Source organism: Grammomys surdaster, unplaced genomic scaffold (genome assembly GCF_004785775.1).
Source record: "Grammomys surdaster isolate TR1022 unplaced genomic scaffold, NIH_TR_1.0 166, whole genome shotgun sequence".
Classification (NCBI taxonomy): Eukaryota; Metazoa; Chordata; class Mammalia; order Rodentia; family Muridae; genus Grammomys; species Grammomys surdaster.
In genome coordinates, this window is record NW_021604614.1 from 13395089 (window position 1) to 13414465 (window position 19377).

Here is a 19377-nt window from a genome sequence, read left to right on the forward strand (position 1 = left end):
ACAAGATCTGCCTTTGCAAAGAATTTTGACTTAAACAAGAGAGGCAGATGTAGATGATTAGGAGTGTCTCTTGGAGCTGGGGAGAAGAGCCAACTGTCTTTTTTTGGAACATTCCTTCCTCCCCAGGGGAAAGCCTGTTCTCTGCCAGAAACAGGTGTCAGGGAATAGGAGGGTTTCCTATAAAGGCTGATGTATGTGTGTGTCTGTCTGTGTATCAGATAGGTTGTGTTTCACGAACAACCTACAAATTACTGAATGCCATTTGAAAAGGGTTAGAAGCCAGTGTCACCACCTGCAAAAGCTATTACAGTTATTTATCCAGGACAGAGAAACTACACACTGTGGGAGGGATTGCATAGTGTGGGCACTTGGAGAGAAATGGTAGGGTGGTGGGCTTCCATTTAAGTTGTAGTTTTAGAGTAAACAGACAGAGGTCCTGTTTGGGATACGAAGTATATTAAAGACAGTGTCAGACAGGGGTGTGGCTGATGAAGCTAAGCAATTTCCTATCGTGCACAAAGCCCTAGGTTCCGTCCCTAGCACTACACAACCAAGGCCCCTGGTCCAGAATGTCTCTGGTCTCAGGGCAGAAGGCAACAAGACATATCTGCTCTCTCCACAGCTACAGGCTCAGCACTTGGGCACTGGATTATTATGTGTTATGTGCAGATAAGCTTGGACACCTGTACTCACGGAGGCCAGGGGAGGGTATAGGTATCCTTGTTCTTCACCTCATCCTTTTGAGGCAGGGTCTCTCTCTGAAAGTGAAACTCATGTTATTCCAATAGGCTAGCAGCCAGTGAGCTACAGCAATCCTCCTGTCTCTACCCCCATACAGCACTGGTATGTGTAAGACCAGTCGTGGCTTATGTGAGTGCTAGGATCCCCATGGTTACTCAGCAAACACTCTTAACCACTGGGCCACCGTCCTTGCCCCATCTATATTATAGACTTTTTTTGTTGTTGTTGTTCTAAGGGTTGAATGTAGGACTGTATACTCACTGAGCACTCCATCTCTAACCTCAGAAAATAAACTTTAAACAATTCCTTCTGGAGTTAGGTGTGGTAATAGTTTATGCCAGTGGCCCTGTCATTTACAAGACCGAGGGTAAGAGGATCTTTCTGAGCTTAGTGAACAGAGTGAACACCAGGCCAGCTAAGGCCATCCAGGGAGGCCCTGTCTCAAAACAACTATGAACACGCTAGGGCCTGGCAAGATGGCTCAGCAAATAGAGATGCCTCCTGCCAAGTGTGATAATCTAGGTTTGGTCCCGATGGCCCATGTGGTGGAGTGACAGAACTGACCACCTCCTGCACGTTGTTCCTGTTTCCACATATGTGCTACGATGCATCCCCCTGCCCCCATACAACAAAAGCAATTAAAACATAAGGAAAAAAAGAAACATACAAACAATACCACAAAGAATCCCATCCGGCTGAGCCTTAGGTAGGTCTGCAATTGCAGGAGAGGATGAGCGTCATAAGCTGAAGGCTAGCCTGGGCAATTTAGCAAGGCTATGTTTCAAAAGAAAAAGAGAAATGGGGTTGGGGATATAGCCCAGTGGCAGAGTGCTTGCGTAGCTTGCTCAAGGCCATAAGTTCACCCAGGTGCGGGGGTGGAGGGGGGTTGTGGGGGAGAATTCTATACAGGAAGGGGTTTTATAATTTTTTCTCCACAACCCCCATGCTTTCTGCCTTGTCATTATTTCTTTTTTTTTTCTTTTCTTTTTCTTTTTTTTAGTTTTGGTTTTTCGAGACAGGGTTTCTCTGTGTAGCCCTGGCTGTCCTGGAACTCACTCTGTAGACCAGGCTGGCCTCGAACTCAGAAATCCGCCTGTCTCTGCCTCCCAAGTGCTGGGATTAAAGGCGTGCGCCACCACCACCGGGCTGTCATTATTTATTAAACAACACAACTGTATCATAACTATTTACACAGCATTTAAGTATTAGGTATTAAAAATAATCTGGAAATAATTCAAGGACTACCAAGAAGATATAAACACACCACCATTATAGGACCTGAGGATTGTTTCATTTTGGTTCCTGCTGGGGTCCTGAGTCTGATTCCCTGAGGAAATCTCAGGACAACATATGTTCAGCATTAGAAGGTGAGAGGAAGTGAGGTATTCAAGCAGATTCTAGGAGAAGGATGTTGGAGCTAGCAGGATAAAATGCAGAGAGAAAGGACCAGCAGGTGCAGAGGCCAGGAGACAAGAATAGTCAAGGGACTCAAAATACACAGAGCAAGGAGGTTAGGTTTAGAAGGAATCTGGCAGGGTAAAACAGCTATTATGTCCTTCCCAGATGACTCTCTCCTGAACCTTAAACTCAGCAGAAAGCAAAATGTTGGGGTTATGGTGCCCAGACCATCAGCTTCCTTTGAATACCATCACTGAATGCATCCCTTTGGAATATTGGATCATATAGTACCTGTGTGACTGCAGTGGGTTTTGCATTATAACTTCCATTTCACATGTGAGAAAACAGACTGTCCGGCATCTTGTAGGTTAACTGTGTCCCTTTCCATAAATGCTTTAGTTCTAAGTGCCTTTGTATTTTTTAGTTCTAAGTGCCTTTGTATTTCTTCCTCAAAATAGAGCCACCTAAACACGAGGTATTATGATTTCATTGGACTTCTGACTCCCTCAAGTTTGGCCTGCTATATACAGGAAACCCAGGAAGGGGCAATAGTTATAGCCAGAAGGCCAAGTGGCCTCTCAAAATTCCCCACATCTATTCTGGTTCTCCCTCTGGGGCAGCTCTTAGATACCATCTTCTGCCAAATAGAGTTTGTTTCTCAGAAGTTGTTAAGAAGTGGGAGGTAAGAGAAAAAAAAAAAAAAACCAACTGCATCAACAACTACAAAATCCCCTGCAGCAGCCTGTGCACAAAGGGTTTGGGTTCTGAACAAAGGGCTGGGTGAGACGGGAAGGCAAATGCTGACACATCCTCTCTCCAGCTGTGAACCTGGGGTCTGAGGGCCGCTGCAAAGGTCATCCGTCTCCACATCTTTGGGCAGGAAATGCAATTCAATCCTTTCAGTGACTGATCACTTCACAAGATTAATGGAAATGTCTCCAACATGGGTCTGTGTTCTGACAGCACAAAAAGCAAATCAACCTTCTCCCCTGGCCTCCTTCTCAGCAAGGTCAGCTGATTCCTGGTCTTTAAAAAGCTCAAAACTTTACTCTAGGACATCTGTTCAGGGGGAATCCCTTGGATAGGAGAGATCCCATCTCCAGGGGTGAGACCCAAAGATAGCACCTGAAGGTGGGGGACTTTGGAAGCTCTTCAGTTTGTACTTCATCTTTCCAAAGTAGAAGATATGTAAAGGGCATGGTAGGCCCTGAAGGGTTAACTGCCAGCCTTCTTGTCCATCCCTCAGGGATTGTCAACCAGTGACAAGTGAGCATGATGAAGTAATGCCTGCCTTTCCCTTCCCATTGGCTACCGCACGTGTCCATCAACCTCAAGATGCAAGTTTTGAAAGAATCTTTGAACTTTTATGACTCTCTTCAAGGCATTAACCCTTTAACTCACCTGTGGCTTCCAGGGTCCTTTCTAGCCTTCACACAGGAAGAGGTACATTGGAGAAAAAAAAAAAAAAGATCATACTGCTAAGTAAAACATTAAGCCTTTCTCCAAGGGTCAGGCCTGACAGTCTTTGTACAGCTTTGTTTTTCTTTTTGACTTCAATCCACAGGGCACTGAAGACTGCAAAACAAAATAAACAGAAGATATCTGAGAACAATCACTTGAACAGAAACAGCTTGGTCCGTTGCTATATTAAAATAAAATTATACTTTAAATTCCAAAAGCAATGCAAAGTGAGTCAAAGCTTGTGTAAGATTGGTCAGTGCTGGATCTTGTGCATATAAGGTTTTACAATCTTATTTATTATTTGTGTCTTCCATACCTTAGCATACGTGGATTGAACCCAGAGTCTGTACACCACCCTATTCCTGAGCTACCCCACTAACCTGGAATTCATTCAAGTAGCCACACATCTCCACGGTGCAAAGTTGAAAAGGCATTACAGCCCATAGAGTGAAGTTAAACCCCTCAGGTCTGCATCAGGCGACTTTCATACATATGTGGTTCACGTTTCACAGTGTACCAAAGGATGGCTCTCCTTCTCGTCTCGTGTTGCTTTTCTCCACTGTCTTCATGTCTTTCCAAAGAAAACCCAATGTGTAGAAAAGATTAAGTATGAGTCTATGGATATTATCTTCTTTTACCCAAGCAATAATCAAAATTTAGTATTCTGCATCTTGCTTTTATTTAAGTCATATATTCTCTCTCTCTTTGTGTGTCTCCCCTCTTGTTTATTTTTCTTTTTTCTTTTCTTTTTTTTTTTTTTGGTTTTGGTTTTTCGGGACAGGGTTTCTCTGTGTAGCCCTGGCTGTCCTGGAACTCACTCTGTAGACCAGGCTAGCCTCGAACTCTCGAACTCAGAAATCCGCCTGCCTCTGCCTCCCAAGTGCTGGGATTAAAGGCATGCACCACCACTGCCCGGCTCCTCTTGTTTATTTTTAAAGACAGGGTTTCTCTGTGTAGCCCTGGCTGTCCTGGAACTCACTGTGTAGACCAGGCTAGCCTCAAACTCAGAGATCTTGCCTCTGCCTTCTGAGTGCTGGGATTAAAAGTCTGCACCAATACTGCCCCACTATACTTCTTTTTTTCTTCTTCTTCTTTTTTTTTTTTTAATGCTTTAGATCAATCTGAGAACCCTGGTTTCAGTTTTTGTGTGCTTTGGACAGGTCTCCACTAAGACCAGAGTCTTGTGGGCTCTGGATTCCTACACGCTCCTGGTTCAAGTCCTGTAGCCATAGTATCCTGAGCTTCCTAAATGCTGAGATTAAAATGTGCTGCTACACCTGGCGTAAGCTTTATTACATGGTTCTTGACTCTATCCATAGGATATTTACCACCCTTTATAAGTGTATTGGAAAGATCTTGGCAGGTGAACCAAGTCCATCCAATTGAGAGCCCATCAGGCTCCCGCACTGGGCTACGCTACTGGCAGGCACCAGGAGCAAGTGCTTCAAACCCTAAGGCTGCACGTTCACACTGTACCACATGTGTTCTTCCATACATCCTGTGCCTTATCCATCTTTGCCTCCATGGTCTCTTCACCCATTCTATTAGTGTTCTAGGACAGTGGATGATGGAGATGTGAAGCCAAACTGGACCTTGACTCATAAACAAATAGCTTGGTACCATAAAAGCAATGATGGCAAATACCCCATGGCCTCGTTGTTTTAAGTTTTCTGTTTGCTTGCTGCAGCAGAGGGATCGGATCTAGGGTCTTGTATATGATGCCAGTCAAGTGCTGTATCACCAAGCCATACATAACCCTAGCCCATTAATTTTTCATTTTTGAGACAGGGTTTCATTAGATTGCCCAGTCACACACCACCATGCCAGTTTAACTTTGACTTTTTTTTTTTTCTCTAAGTGTATTTCAATAGTAGAGTGAGTTCTTAGTAGTCATGAGCAGCTGGGTTCTTTTTTTTTTTTTTTTTTTTTTTTTGGTTTTTTCGAGACAGGGTTTCTCTGTGTAACCCTGGCTGTCCTGGAACTCACTCTGTAGACCAGGCTAGCCTCGAACTCTCAAGCTCAGAAATCCGCCTGCCTCTGCCTCCCAAGTGCTGGGATTAAAGCCATGGGCCACCACCGCCGGGCTAGAGCAGCTGGGTTCTAAATGTCGTAGTCTCACAGGCAGGCTTACGTAGTGGCTGGACTTTTGGGCTCCCAATTCCTCCAAGCTCTTGATTCAAAGTATGTCGTCACAGTACCGTTGTGATCAAATAACTTAGCATTTCTTTGAACCTTAGCTATTAAATATCAAAGATTTAAAGAGATGCTGATAGGAAGGACTTTATTCAAAGGCACCGTAAGCTGTAAGCTCGTAAGAGCGAGAGCTAAAAACTGGGGATTCAGGAGACAGAGGCAGGAGGCTCGCACAGAGTTCTAGACCGAGCCTGGTTTACATAGCAAGTTCCATGCTACCTAGGACTAGGTACAGACCCTTGTCTTACAAAGAGGAAAGACAAGAGCTAGAATAAAGACATAAGAGCAGTCTGGAATCCCTGGTTTCTGAGTGCTCCATCCAGGGGCAGTAAGCCTATGGTGTGTGTGTGTGTGTGTGTATGTGTAAGTGAAGCTGTCATTTCTGTCTTCTGTCCCCTTGTCTTTGGACACAGTACTGCTCAATTGGCCTGTGAGGATGGATGATACAACTGAATTATAACACAGGTGGGATCTGACTGAGTCTTTTACAAGGATGGTTGGTACAGGAAGGCATTATTTCATTTCCAAGAGGCTGGCTTTCGTTAAAAGTTCATCTTTCGAAAGAAGCCCCCTTTTTTATTTCTCACCTATTCTCGGCTCCTGGGGGACAATCAGCCTAAGTTAGAGAGCTCAAGGGTCTGGCCCTTCCCCCTTTGGCCCAAAATAACCTCCTCCCCCACTTGGAGGGAATGCTTGGAATTCTTTCAACTGAGGACAAAGGCTTTCATCTGCCAATTACTGATAAAGAGAAAATGCAAATATACCCGAGAAGGTGATCCATCAAGGGTTCACGTTTATTGAGTGACCACTTAGATCCAGCAGTGGGGTGGGCATTCTGGGGGAGCCAGAGGGGAACAAACACCAGGCTGACTCATTCTTCTCTCAGGTCTGTGGTTTCCTCCAGGTTTGTAAAGGGAGGGGATTAAATCAGGTGACCTATCAACCTCTGCCCACTCTGTGAAAGTGACTTAACGTCAGACTTTTTCCTAATGCCAGCCTTTGGGGGAACTCAGAAGCCATGGGGGCAGCCGGTAGGAGTAAGAGAACATCAGGGAGGAAGATGAAGAAGGAGGATCCCCAGTGTCCCACTTGACAGTTTTGCTTTCACTCTTAACCCACTGATTCTCAGCCCCGGGCCCCTCCTTAAAGCAGCTTTATTTCACTCTGAAACATAAATGAAGTTGGTGAACTTTTGAAAAGGCAAGCAGTGTAAAATTGAGAGCCAGTAGTTTTGCCTTTCTGAATCCCATCTTCCTCCTTTACAAAGTGGAGCAACAAGGCCAGGAGACATCCCCTTTTAAAGATTCTTTCTCACGAGAAGAGCCAGATAAACTGACCACATCCCCATGTCATTTTTTTCCTCCTCTTTGGCGCTGGGTACGGGACCAAGGGCCTTCGGCTTGCTAGGCCTGATATTCCACCCCTGAACTACCTCACCAACTGGCTCCTGGTTTTCAACAGGGATGGTTAGAAAGGCTGCCCAGTGGATGCAGCTGAGCCAACATAGATGTTAATTTCAGTTTGGTGACAAACTTGGTGTTTGTCGCCTCATCTTTATGTAGGAGGTTTCTACCACTAACGCGCACGGATGGAATTAAAACAAACTTCAAAGAGCAGATCTGGGGACAGGTGGAAAAAAATACAGAACGATACGGTAGGAAATTCTAACGTAAAGGAGGGTAACCGAGTCTAGCTCACAGCTGATTTCAGGAGGCAAGGCCACTTCCTCCCCACATCTGTCTGAACCAGTGCTGCCAACATTGGGACGAGGTAAATAGAGCAATCACCTTAATTCATAATTTCTTGAATCTGGGTTTCCCCAGTGTGGAAAATGACCTGCTTTAGCTTGCTTGTACACTGAGTAAGAAGCTGCAGTCCTTCCTAGCATCAGCTGGGAAGTCTCTCAGCACATCCCTGGTGAAATGTCACTAGGCCCTTCCAAGAAAGAGGCCGGGAGGGAACAAAGTCTAGGGCCAGTTTTTCTCCCAACTTACATGGGCCTGACTTGTCCGTTTCGGAATTCCAGGATCACTCAGGGCCAATTCTGGAAGCAGTTACAAGTACTACTTAAAAGACAGAGGTGCTTTGGGGGAGCTGATACTCCGTGCATATTCACAAAGTCTGCTCGTTCTTCTCCGCCAAGAAACAATGTGGATTAATCAAGGTGCTGTACCCCAGAAAGCCACAAACATCGCCACCACTTCTCTCTTAAACTGCCACACGAGAGGCTTACCTTTTGCCTGCCTGCATTAGAGACGCTGAATCCGATTCTCTTATTCCCTCCTGTGTAACGATTTATCTCTTCTCAGCGAGTGTAGACTTTTTTTTTTCTTTCTTTCTTTTTAAAAGCCCAACTTCTGTTTCAGGGCTGTACTACCGAGGCTGTCCGAATGAATGAACGAAATGCTTTCTTCCGGTCAGCTGCAGTCTGAAAAGGCTGTGGACTGGCTGTATTTCCTGTACCTGTGCGTGTGTCTCCATATTATTATTTGAGCCCCGGGAGTTTAAAAGTTATGCAGTCTGTACAGATACAGAGCTGCGCTAATTTCTTTCTGAGCCCCTCAGATGCCTCCTCCATATGGCAGGTTCGCAAATGGATAAGGGTCTGGACAGGCTGGCCCCTCCCCCCTAGACATGCAGTAGAAAAGCAAAACAGAAAAAGAGACCATACATAGAAAATACTTTGAATTTAGGTCGCCAGCATAGGTAATGAGGAAAGGTGGATGAAGAAAGAGAGAGACAGCCCTGGGTAACCCTAGCAAGGGGGGGCAGGGGCAGAGGTGGGGGGGGTCGTTTTGGGGGTGCCAGGCCCCGGGGGCTTTCACGCCAGCAGGCTCGGCTAGCATTTCCGCGCCTCCCGCTGAGGCCATCCGTGCAAATCTGCACCTCCCTCCCCACCCCCTCCTCTCTTTCCCTCCCTCCCTGCCCCGCCATCTCTGGGATGCGCCCGCCGCCTGCAACTCAGCCCTCCAAAAGTCAGCTCCCGGGCGGCGGCGGCGCCTGCGTGCAGAGGCGCACTCGTGACCCAACAACAAAACAGCGATGCCAAGGCGCTAACGGCGCCCGGTGCGTCCCAAGCTCCCTTCTGGCCCCACACCTCCTACGGCTGCGGTCCCCGACACCCCCCACCCGAGCCCCCCTTCTCCCCAACTAGCCTAGCCGCAAGCTCCGAGCGCGATCGGCAACAATGTTTACGTTCCGGGGATTATGACGTCGACGCCTCCCCCCCCACAACTGCTGAAAATGGTTTCCTAGGACTTTGCAAACGGATCTGCTTAAGTGTTGGTGCAAAACTTTGTAGATATCGGCTCTGGCTTGCTCTATTTATTTATTTTTTTGGTTTCTTTTCTTTGGTCTTCCCTCCTTTCCCCCTCCGCCAAAATGCAGGGGGCAGGAGTGTTGACAATTAATTGGTGAACTCTCCTAAAAAAATGGAGGCAGAGAAAGACTCTGGAAGAAGATTGGTGTGTAGCTTTTTTTTTTCTCCCCCAAATCTGTATCTGGTATATGATCGATTTACCTATTTATTTATTTTTTGGTTGTTTCTTGCTACCTTTTCTTTCCTTTTCTGTATTTTGCAAGAGGACCGGAAAAAATAATAAATTGCATGCAAAAGGAAGCAAGCAGCTTACTCCTCCAGTCTCTTGTGAGGCTCAGGGTCTCAGGCACTTAAGTGGGGAGGAGGTAGCGCCGAAAGGCGTGGAAGGGGCTGAGCGGGCTCGGGGTTCGCCTGGGATCTGGGGGGCTGCGGGGCTCGGTGCTGAGCGGCGGAGGGAGGAGGAAGAAGGATGCGGGGAGTGGTGGGGGAGTCTCCTTAGGAAGTGAGTGTGCGCGCGCGCTCGTGGGGAGATGAGGCAGCTACTGGTGCGTTTTGGGGTCTCTGATGGAAGCTTTGTGGTGGGCCGGCTGCCTCTCTCTCCCCACGCTCTTAACCTCCTCCCCTCCCCTCCTCTTCTTGCACTAGCGGTCGATCGGCGGGGGCCGCTAGGGTCTCAACCCTTCCGTTTCAGCTTTCCAGCTTTTCTGTAGCTCCGGAGCAGCTCCAGCCTTAGTAATGCCGCCGGCCCCGGGTTCCGGCTTCCCGGGTTGGCCGCCGTGGCCGCCAGGGCTGCTGTTACCGCTGAGCCGGGTGCTGCAGCGGCTTCTCTCGGGGCCTACATCTGCCCCGCCAGCTCATACCCGGAGCCCCCTTCGGGGGTTACATAACCAGGCTTCCAGTGGAGTGGGCAAAGCTTAGCACATCATTGGGGTGGGGGCAGAGGAAAGCCCCCAAATAGCACTTCCATGTCTTCCTGAGATGCAGGAAGGGATTGCTTCGCGGAAGGGCAGTCGGGCCTTGGGGGTGCGAGCCCCTTTTTCTGCTTTCCAGCATCTTTGGCATTTGCGCAAAGTTGCTCAGATTGCAATGCTGGGGTGCAGTGGCTGCGCGACTCTTGCACCTGTTCTTGGTGGGCCCAGGGTGAGAGGAGACCCCCAAGTCCTCTCAGTAATGCCCAGGGTTCTCTGGTTGGGTCCCCGCAGCGTGCGATTGACCGCCAGAGATACGACGAGAACGAAGACTTGTCGGACGTGGAGGAAATTGTCAGCGTCCGTGGCTTCAGCCTGGAGGAGAAGCTACGTAGCCAGCTATACCAGGGGGACTTCGTGCATGCCATGGAAGGCAAAGGTGAGGCACCCCCTCTCCTAACTGCACTCTGTGTAGAGGGCCAGCGCGCACGTGGGGAGGGAGCTGCCTGTGGCTGGGTTCGTATTTCGCGCCCGCGTCCCCCATTCCAGGGGATCCGGTGACGAAACGAGACTGAGCACTGGGGGTGGGGGGTGGTAAGGGAGGAGGGCAGGCAGGAAGAGGGCTGGGCCTGGCGTGGGCCTAGGCCCTGTCTGTACCCATCATTAGTACCAGGGTGGTCACTGCCAAGGGGCTATTGGACTGAGAGGGACCCAGGGACAGACTCTGGGAGTGAGGAAGGGCGTGAGCGGAGCATCCCTACTCTCCCAGACCAGTTGCGCTCTCTACGCTACCAGAAGTGCAGTGCCTGGCGGGAGCCCTTCCCGACATCCCTGGGCCGTCGTCGGCGTGATGGCCTTAAGCTTGAAGGCTCCCAAACTCCTATCACTCTGGGCCCTGCGGGTTATAAACTGGAAATGAGCTTAGGCACTGAATATGGCAGCGTCTTCGGTTCTTAGGGTTACGCCCCTTCGAGCTTTGAATCTGAGCTTTGGGTCTGAAGCGCCTTTTCTACCTTCGTGGGCCCTGTCCTGCTTGATTGAAAAAGGGACTAAGTGGGCTGTTGGACGTTATTGGCACTAACCTCCTCCTCCCCAAGCCGGAAGCCCCTAGCGCCACAACCTTGACAGTCCTAATTGGGGGTCTAGTTTGTATATGTGATGAATTACCTGGTCAGGCCCAAAGCTAAAATCCCAGTCCCTTGGCAGTTTGAAGGGAAGACTTAGGTACCCCTCTAGAGACAGGCTCTTTTTCCGTGCCTGATATGGAGAGGTCTGTGTCCTCTGGCCTTTCCGGTGTGACACGCTTCGGTTTTGGAGGGACCTCCTGGCTTTGAGTTTCTCCCTGGCTCTCCTACTGGCAGTGTGACTGGGGTGTTTCTTAGACATGTTGGGTGATACTCCTGTTTGAGGTGAGGCTTTAGGAGCCCCGAACCTCCCAAGTCAGCATCCTGGGGGTCTTTTGTAGACTCTGCACCCAGACCCTATTTTGGCCTATAGGATTAGAGTTTGGGAGAAGCCCTTGCTTACTCAGGCCTTTCTAGGGTGTGTGGACTTTTTAAAGTTTCCTTTCAATTACTCATTTTCCATTTTGCGTTTCCCCCATCCCCCTTGGAAACCCCTGTCCTCTCAGTGGGCTGACAGCAGGGGGAAGCGCCTCCCTCCTCCAGGTTCTGCTTGAGCGGCTGAGGCCTGGAGTTAGCCCTAGAGAAGACTGTCCCGGCTTTGCATTTTTTGAAGTTTCTCTTTTGTGCTCACCGCCTCCTGGGGCTCTGGTGAAGTTAGGGAGAAGTAGAGGGGGAGGGAAGTTTTTTTTCCCCCAAAGAAATTTCACCCAAAAGCAGGGTGCTAGCCCCAGCTGCATTTATATTTTTCTTGGTACAAATGGGATTTTAATTCTTCTCTTTTTCTTCCTCCACTTTACTGGGCCTGGCAAAGCCTATGAGAAAACAATGTGTAAACGTTCCCTCCTAGTGATTTGTCAGGAATCCTCAGGCCAGGATTTGTGAGCTTTTTCTCAGGCCCATTTGTGGAAGCTGAAACTGGAGGGTGGGTGTGGGTGGGGAATTGGGGTGTGTGTGGACAGTGAAGGTTTCCATCTAGGGAGCTCTAAGGGCATCTTAAAGCTGCTGCTGTCCTGGCTTCTTTCAAAGGCAAGGGCCTTTGGGTTTTGCGTGTTCATTCAGATCTGCCCCAAAACTGGAGGGAGGGAGCTGAAATGCAGAAGGAACCCTTAGCTTCAAAATAGCTTCTCAAACTTCTCTTCCTTTAAATCCGGAGGAATCCCCATTCACTGGGAGCCCCTGGGGATCTGAGCCTCTGGGGTCAGGGATTTCTCGGCTCTGGGTTTTGTTCTTTCTTCTCAGCCAGTTGCTTTGGCCTCCTCCTCCCCCAAAGGATGCCCTGGTGGACTGTCTCCCTTGGGCTTAGGCTCCCCAGAGTCTCCTCCGTCCTTTCTAACCAGCTTGGAGAGGACTGGTGCCCTTGGTACCTTGCATTAGTCACCTGATTTGGGAGAGAAGAGGATGTCTCAGCACCCCTCACCTTCATTCTGGGGACTATGGATGGGTCAGAGCCACTGGCTTGGGACTTGAGGAAAGAAAGAAATTAGGCAAAGACTAGGGGGCTTTGGATAGGATATGGAGGGGGGATCTCTATCATGCAAGCAGCAGATAGAACGCTGCCTTGTGAAGGTTTCCTCTGGGGAGGGGGCTTCCTGAGCTCTCCTCACAGTTCACTAGCTCCTGGTTATCCAGCTGAAGCAAGCATTTCGATGGGCTCCAGCAGAATTTCACTATAGGAAGGGGACAAAGCTGTGCCCAGTTCCCTAGTTATTTTGGCACCAAATACATAGTTTCCAAGGAAACCGGCTTCCCCCCACCCCCCTTCGCCATCCAGGATATTACAATAAGATTTTCACCAATGCTCAGCTACAATGAGAACCCTCCTCCCTAGTCTCTGTGGAGGCTTCAGATTCTCCCAGGTAGCATGCTTTGATTTTGCGGTCCCTTTCCTACCTCAACTCAGCCTGGGATGGGTTTATCTGTCCCTGTTTCTCAATAGCTGGTGAGTTTTCAGTATAGAGTTCTTTATAAGTCTACTCGCCAGCCCTGGCTGGCCTTGGGCTGTTCATTGACAAGTTGGGACCCGTGGGGCATGCAGGGAATGAGTAGGCAGAGGGATGGATGGGAGTGGATGGCATGGCTTTGCCTTATCTATTTTCTTGTTATTTTCCCAGAGAGTTTTGCTGTCTAGCTGGCACCTACATCTAGCGTATATGCCTCCTCTCCACTGTTTTTTTTGTTGTTGTTGTTCCCGTCACCAGTGGGTTGTGGTTCATTTGTTCCTCAATAACTTAACCAAATAACTGTTTTTAATTCAAATACCCAAACAGATTTTAACTATGAGTACGTACAGAGAGAAGCTCTCAGGGTCCCCCTGGTTTTTCGGGACAAGGATGGACTAGGGATCAAGTAAGTGCTGAAATTAACCCCTTCTTCCTGGGTCTTCCTCCCTATCACAACTCACAGCTTGGGTTGGGTTCTCCTGCCTTCTTCACTCCGCTTAGCCCTTCCAGGAGGACTTTGCCTAAAATCCGAGAACAGCTCCTCCTTGCTCAAAGCCCACCCAAGAAGAGCTGATCTTCTTTCGGGAATTTGAAAGTCTTAGGACATTTAAGTGGTGACGGATCTCCCCCACCCACATCTTAGTCTACCCTGGTCATTTTAAGCAGTGATGGATATCACTCTGCTTTCTGGTCTATTCTGGTCCCACGCAGCAACTTCCTGTTGAGCATTGCTTGAACCGTGGGTTGTGAAGGGACCGACCATCCTCTGTGCCTAGACTAGGGTACCAGGATGCATGGTTTTCTGAACATACTCCCAATGTGTGGGAAATGGGTCTCTTTCTGTGAAGGGTGTGTGTGTTTCCTCTCCTATACCTCTGTCTAGCTTATATCGTGGCAGAGAACTGCAGAACTGCCAGCGTTCTGGGTTGGGGAGAGGTTGAGGCAGGCTGGAAGAGCAGACTCTACTCCTTGGTCAGGGATAAGAAAAGGATTTTAGGCTGCCTCCCACTCTAGCATCTACTTCTAGGCTTATTCAGGTACTTCCTGCCGGAGATGGGAAACTTTCAGCATCTTCCTCGATGGGTGGTGTGAAGCTTGCTAGGTAGACCAGGCTGGCCTTGAACTCATAGAGATCTGCCTGCCTCAGTGTGCTGAAATTAAAGGCATGTGGCACCTGCCTTTTAGCATCTCTCTTTTCTTTCTTGTTTTTGTGTTTTGAGAACTCCGGGCTAGCCTCAGACTCAACTATGTGGTAGAGGCTGACCTTGAACACCTGTTCCTCCTGCCTCCACTTCCCTAGTGCTGGGATTGTAGGCTTACACCACTGTCCATAAAGGCAGGATGTGCCCTTTTCTGACTTCGTCTTCACTCATTTATTATCTAACTGTGTTAAATTGTTTTTTGAGATAGTTTATTGCTGTGTAGCTGAGGCTGGCCCAGAACTCACAGTCTTCTTGTTTCAGTGCTCCAAGAGTATTCCCTCTGAGTGTATAGAGAGAAGTCTCCCCCAGAATCCATGTAACTGTATGGAAAATATTTTCTAAAGGGACAGACAGAGGCGCCCTAAAATAAACCGGGTGTTCGATCCCTGACACCACGCTTCAGTTTGTCCTGCAGTAAGTTGACCAGTGATTTCCCACCCTCCCTTGAGCCTCAGATTGAGTCTTTCTGTCTTTTTCCTTTCTTTTTTTTTTTTTGGTTTTCAGAGGCAGGGTTTCTCTGTATAGCCCTGGCTGTCCTGGAACTCACTCTGTAGATCAGGCTGGCCTCGAACTCAGAAATCCACCTGCCTCTGCCTCCCAAGTGCTGGGATTAAAGGTGTGCGCCACCACCGCCCGGTGAATTTTTCTTTTATGATAGGGAGCCTACTCTGTGATTCTGGGTGACCTCTCTCAAGGTACCTACCTGGTCTACCAGGTTCGCCCTCTGGGTTCTTTCATATTCTCAAGCATAGAACAAAGAATCCCTTTTGGAAAAATGGCTTCCCCTTAGACGCAGGGTAATTTATCTCTGTGGGTTTTTTTTAATCTATATATCTGTCTGCCTATTTTTTTTTTTAACAAATATCCGTACATCTCTTTTCTCCAGGATGCCAGACCCTGATTTCACAGTCCGAGACGTCAAACTCCTGGTGGGTAAGTCCCAAAGGTGGGGCAGGAGAAGGGAAGGGGAGGTCTTCACCACCTGCCTGGTTAGACTTACAGCTGCTTCAGAAGAGAGTGTGCTCCCTGGAGGAGGGGGAGCAGGTGTAAGCTGCAACCGCCTGACTCTGGAGAACAGGTTAGATGGCAAAGTCCTGAGAAGCTGGCTCAGAGGATGTTTGTCGGCACAGTTTTTTTATGAGGTGATTTGGGCCCGGTCTCTATCTTGGGTGTCAGCAATGCAATCTCGGATCTCTCCTTCGCCTTTGTTTGTGGGTTGCTGGGTAAACACTGGGTGCTTCATGACTCCTAAAAGACTTTCATGTGTTCATGGGGGAGGGGCTATGCCTCCTGCTTCCTCGGGGTTCTAGGGTGTGGCTTGCCACTCTGTGTTCAACAAATGGCTTTTAACTCTCTGAGGGCTTGCCAGGTATGGCTGGTGGCTTAGGGTGTTTGACCTTTCACCAGGAAGCAGGTGGTGTTTCAGATCACACAGAAAGCCCTTCCAGAGTGCCATTTTTTTTTTTTTTTTTTTTTTAGAAAATCATTTCTTGCCTACACGGCAGGCTGTGGATGTAACTGATGAGGCCCCTGCCCTCTCTAGGAGGATGGCAGGCAATAAAGATGTTAGCGACGTATCTTTGCAATGATTCAAAGAGCCTTGGAGAAATAAAGCTGGGTGATGGGTAGCACACAGTAGGGCTGTACTTCAGGCATGGTAGTCAGGGAAGAGAGGAGGCATTTGAACAGATACCCAAATGATAACAGTCAACTATGGGGCTGCAGAGATGGCTCAGTGGTAGAGCGCTTGCTACCCTTCCAGAGGACCTGGGTTTGTTTCTCAGCATCCACGTCAGGCTGCTTGAAATCACCTGTAACTCAGTGGCTCTGACAGACATCCTGTTCTGGCCTTTATAGGCATCAAGCAGACACAGAGACACGTAGATGAAAACTACTTATTCATTCATCCATCCGTCCATTCATTTTAAAGATATCAGCCATAGAAAAAAATAGTCTAGGCTGTGAGAGATGAACCAGGGAAAAGGCCAGGGGTATAAGCTGGGCGTTTCAACCTTGAATGACAGAGGAGAATGCGTTGGCAGACACCCCAGGCCAGATCATCAGGGCCTTGGAGGCCCCGGGGAAATTTGGATATGGCTCTTTAGTATGATGGCAAGCCTTGGGGAGCTGAAAACTAGGAGTGAGGGGGAGCCTATGTGATTTTGTTATTTTCTTTGTGGGCATTGGCATTTTTAATTAATTGATTAATTACGTGACACTGGAGAGTAAATCCAGGAGCTCATGCATGGCAGGCAACTTTTCTGCCACCTGTGCTATGGTCATCGCTCAACGTTTTTGTTTTTAAGTTAAAGTAAAACTCATATAACATAGCCTTCCTATTTAAAGTGTCTGGTTCCATGGGGCTTTTTTGAATATTCATGTTTTGTAACCATCACCACTATGTAAGTCCCGATTACCATCCCCCACAAACCCTTCATCTGCCCCCTTGTATGCTTTCTTCATTTTCTTTATATCAAGAGACCACATTTTGTTTATCCGCTTGTCCCCTGATGGGCATTTTGGTTGTTTCTACCTTTTAGCTGTTACGAATAACGCAGTGAATGTTTACTGTACAAGCTTTCCTGAACATTCATTTCTCTCGAGTCTCAAGGCGTCTTAGTCAGGTTTTCTGTTGCTGTGACCTACTACCCGACACTGAGTGACTTACAAAGAAGAGGTTAACTTTGGCTCATGGTTTTGGGACTGGCAAGTCCGAGGGCATAGTGTGTGGGCATTTGTTTAATATGTACTGCTTCAACTCATGGTGGGAAGAGAAAGACCATGCAGGCATGTGGAGGACACAAGGAACACCTTGCCTTTTGGCAGCTAGATATCGTGGTATCCAATTCAGTCCCAGAAGATACCAATCCATTCCTAAGGGTTCAGCTTCAATACCTCCCATGGGCCCCACTTCCCAAAACTTCTGTATTGACAAACTGAGGTTCCAACACGTGCACTTGAGACAGATGCTCACACAACAGTATGAGGTAACTGTTAACTGCCGACCTGTTCCTAATCAAGTTCTGATCAGTCAGTCAGCTCTGTACGATGGCTCAGTTTAGCTCCTCATCCACACTCGGGCTTGCTATGGTCTGATTTGGCTTTGGTTTTTGCTTTTGGCACTGAGTATTTTCTTGTTTGTTTAGTGTTGTTTCTTGGGCTTTCGTGTTTATTTTTGTTTAGAGCAGGGTTTCATTGTATGGTCCAGGCTGGTCTAGAATTTGCCACTCTTATTTTACACCCCATCTGTGTACTAGTGGTTATTAAAGTGATTGGATTAGAATTTATGAAAACTTCATCTATGGAATATGAAGGCAGCTGGCTAGTGGCATGTCAGACAACGTGACCAGAATAATCGCTACAATTGCTCTTTTAGGTTTTTTTTTAAAGATTTATTTATTTATTTATTGTATATGAGTACACTGTAGTTTTCTTCAGACACACCAGAAAAGGATATCAGATCACCTTGCAGATGGTTGTGAGCCACCATGTGGGTGCTGGGAATTGAACTCAGAACCTTTGGGAGAGCAGTCAGTACTCTCCAGCCTCCTCTTTAGGTTTTTAAGACAAGGTCTTACTGTGTAACGGGGCTGGTCTTGAATGCACAGTGCTCTTCCAGCTTCGGTCTTCCAGGTATTGAGAGTGTAGATGCGTGCTTTAGGGTTTCTCTGTGTAGCCCTGGGTTTCCTGGGCCTCTGTAGACCAGTCTGACTTAACCTCATGGACAGTCAGCTGCCTCTGCCTCCTGAGTGCTGGGATTAAAGGCATATGGCACCACCACCTGGTTGTTTTAGCTTTTTCAAGTAATGTTGTTTTCCTGGACTTTCTAGTAAACTCCCCAAGCCTTTTCCAGATACAGTATGCATCCAGACCACCTCTTCTTTCACTTGGACCCCCTCTTCTTTCACTTGGACCTCCTGGTCATCATGGAGGAGCCAATTAGACGGTTCAAATATTTTTGCCAGACTAGATCTATGCATTGACCAGGAAAGCAGGGCTGGCTAACCTGCCCTCATCTCTGTCAGTATTTTTTTTTCCTCTGTTTTTGTTTTGAGACAAGCTCTTACTCTGTAGCCTAGGCTGGGCTTAAACTCCCAGTAATCCTTCTGCCTCAGCCTCCTACACGCTGGGATTATGAGTACGAGTCATCATGCCCCGCTCTCTTCCCATTTCTGGGGTCATGATGTGTATGTAAATGCTTCAGGGAGGTATGGGGAACTTAGACACTGTTGGTGGCTGCAGCTCTCCTGGGGTATGACAGTTGTGCATTGTAGCATCAGTCCACACACAGGCTTCTGGAGAGGGGTGAAACGTGCATTTATCATAAAGGACAGAGGTGACAAATGTAGCAGAATAGTTTGACTTGTGTAATGTATCCAGTGTGTAACCTGCTGCTCCTATAGACTTAAGTGTTCTAAAAATTATCCCAAGAGGAAATTATCTTAGTAGGTCGCCTCTTGCCTCGGGCTTGGCCAGTGCCTTATCTGCCAAGCCATCTCCCTGTCCCTTGCCTTCCTTTTCTTCTATTTCTCTTTCCTTCCTCTTTTGAACTTGTTTTGGGTAGTTGCTTCCCCTTCTGACAGGTAAAAAATAGGATCAGGAGCCCCAGGCTGACACCTTGCCCCCACAGGGTCCCCCTTCCAACAGTGCTAGGCCCTGTCCGTTTCTTGTCTCTGGGATGCCAATCCTGAAGCTGGTTGTTGGGGACAGTGAGCCCCAGGGGTCTGACCATCCATGGGGACAGAGAGTGTGGGGGCAGCAGTGACAGAGACATGGTCCTAACATTAAATCACGTTCTGCTAGGACAGTGCTGGGGCAGCCGACAAACCAAATTCAGAAGGGGCGCTGGGGAGATGGCCCAGCGGGTAAGCAGTTCTATGAAAGCATGAGGACCTGAGGTTGGATCCCTGTGTCCATGGCTACGCTGAGCAGGTGTGGAACCTATGTGTAACCCCAGGACGCAGGTGTTAGGATCCGTGGATAAGCTGGGTAGCTAAACTAACCAAATTGGTGAACTCTGGATTCCAGTGAGAGACCCTACCTCTGTATATGGTGCGGAGTGACTGAGGCAGACACCTGATGTGAACCTGT

At 48.1% G+C, this 19377-nt stretch overlaps 1 protein-coding gene and 1 long non-coding RNA gene across 2 annotated transcripts in view; one reads left to right on the forward strand and one right to left on the reverse strand.

Moving 5' to 3' along the window:
* Nucleotides 1–2857: 2857 nt before the first annotated feature.
* LOC114620173 lies at nt 2858–8635 on the reverse strand. Its single transcript, XR_003711276.1, has 3 exons — nt 8027–8635; nt 3981–4171; nt 2858–3714 (listed from the first exon to the last, which is right to left on the reverse strand). It is a non-coding gene; the product is annotated as an uncharacterized LOC114620173 (long non-coding RNA).
* A 174-nt stretch (nt 8636–8809) lies between these two features.
* The window catches only part of Kdm2b (lysine demethylase 2B), a 125495-nt gene continuing 114927 nt past the window's right edge, over nt 8810–19377 (forward strand). The window contains exons 1-4 of the mRNA XM_028765954.1: nt 8810–9257; nt 10315–10459; nt 13412–13490; nt 15173–15219. Of these exons, the coding sequence (XP_028621787.1) occupies nt 9225–9257; nt 10315–10459; nt 13412–13490; nt 15173–15219 (304 nt within the window). The 5' untranslated portion in view covers nt 8810–9224. The remainder of the gene's footprint in view (nt 9258–10314; nt 10460–13411; nt 13491–15172; nt 15220–19377) is intronic.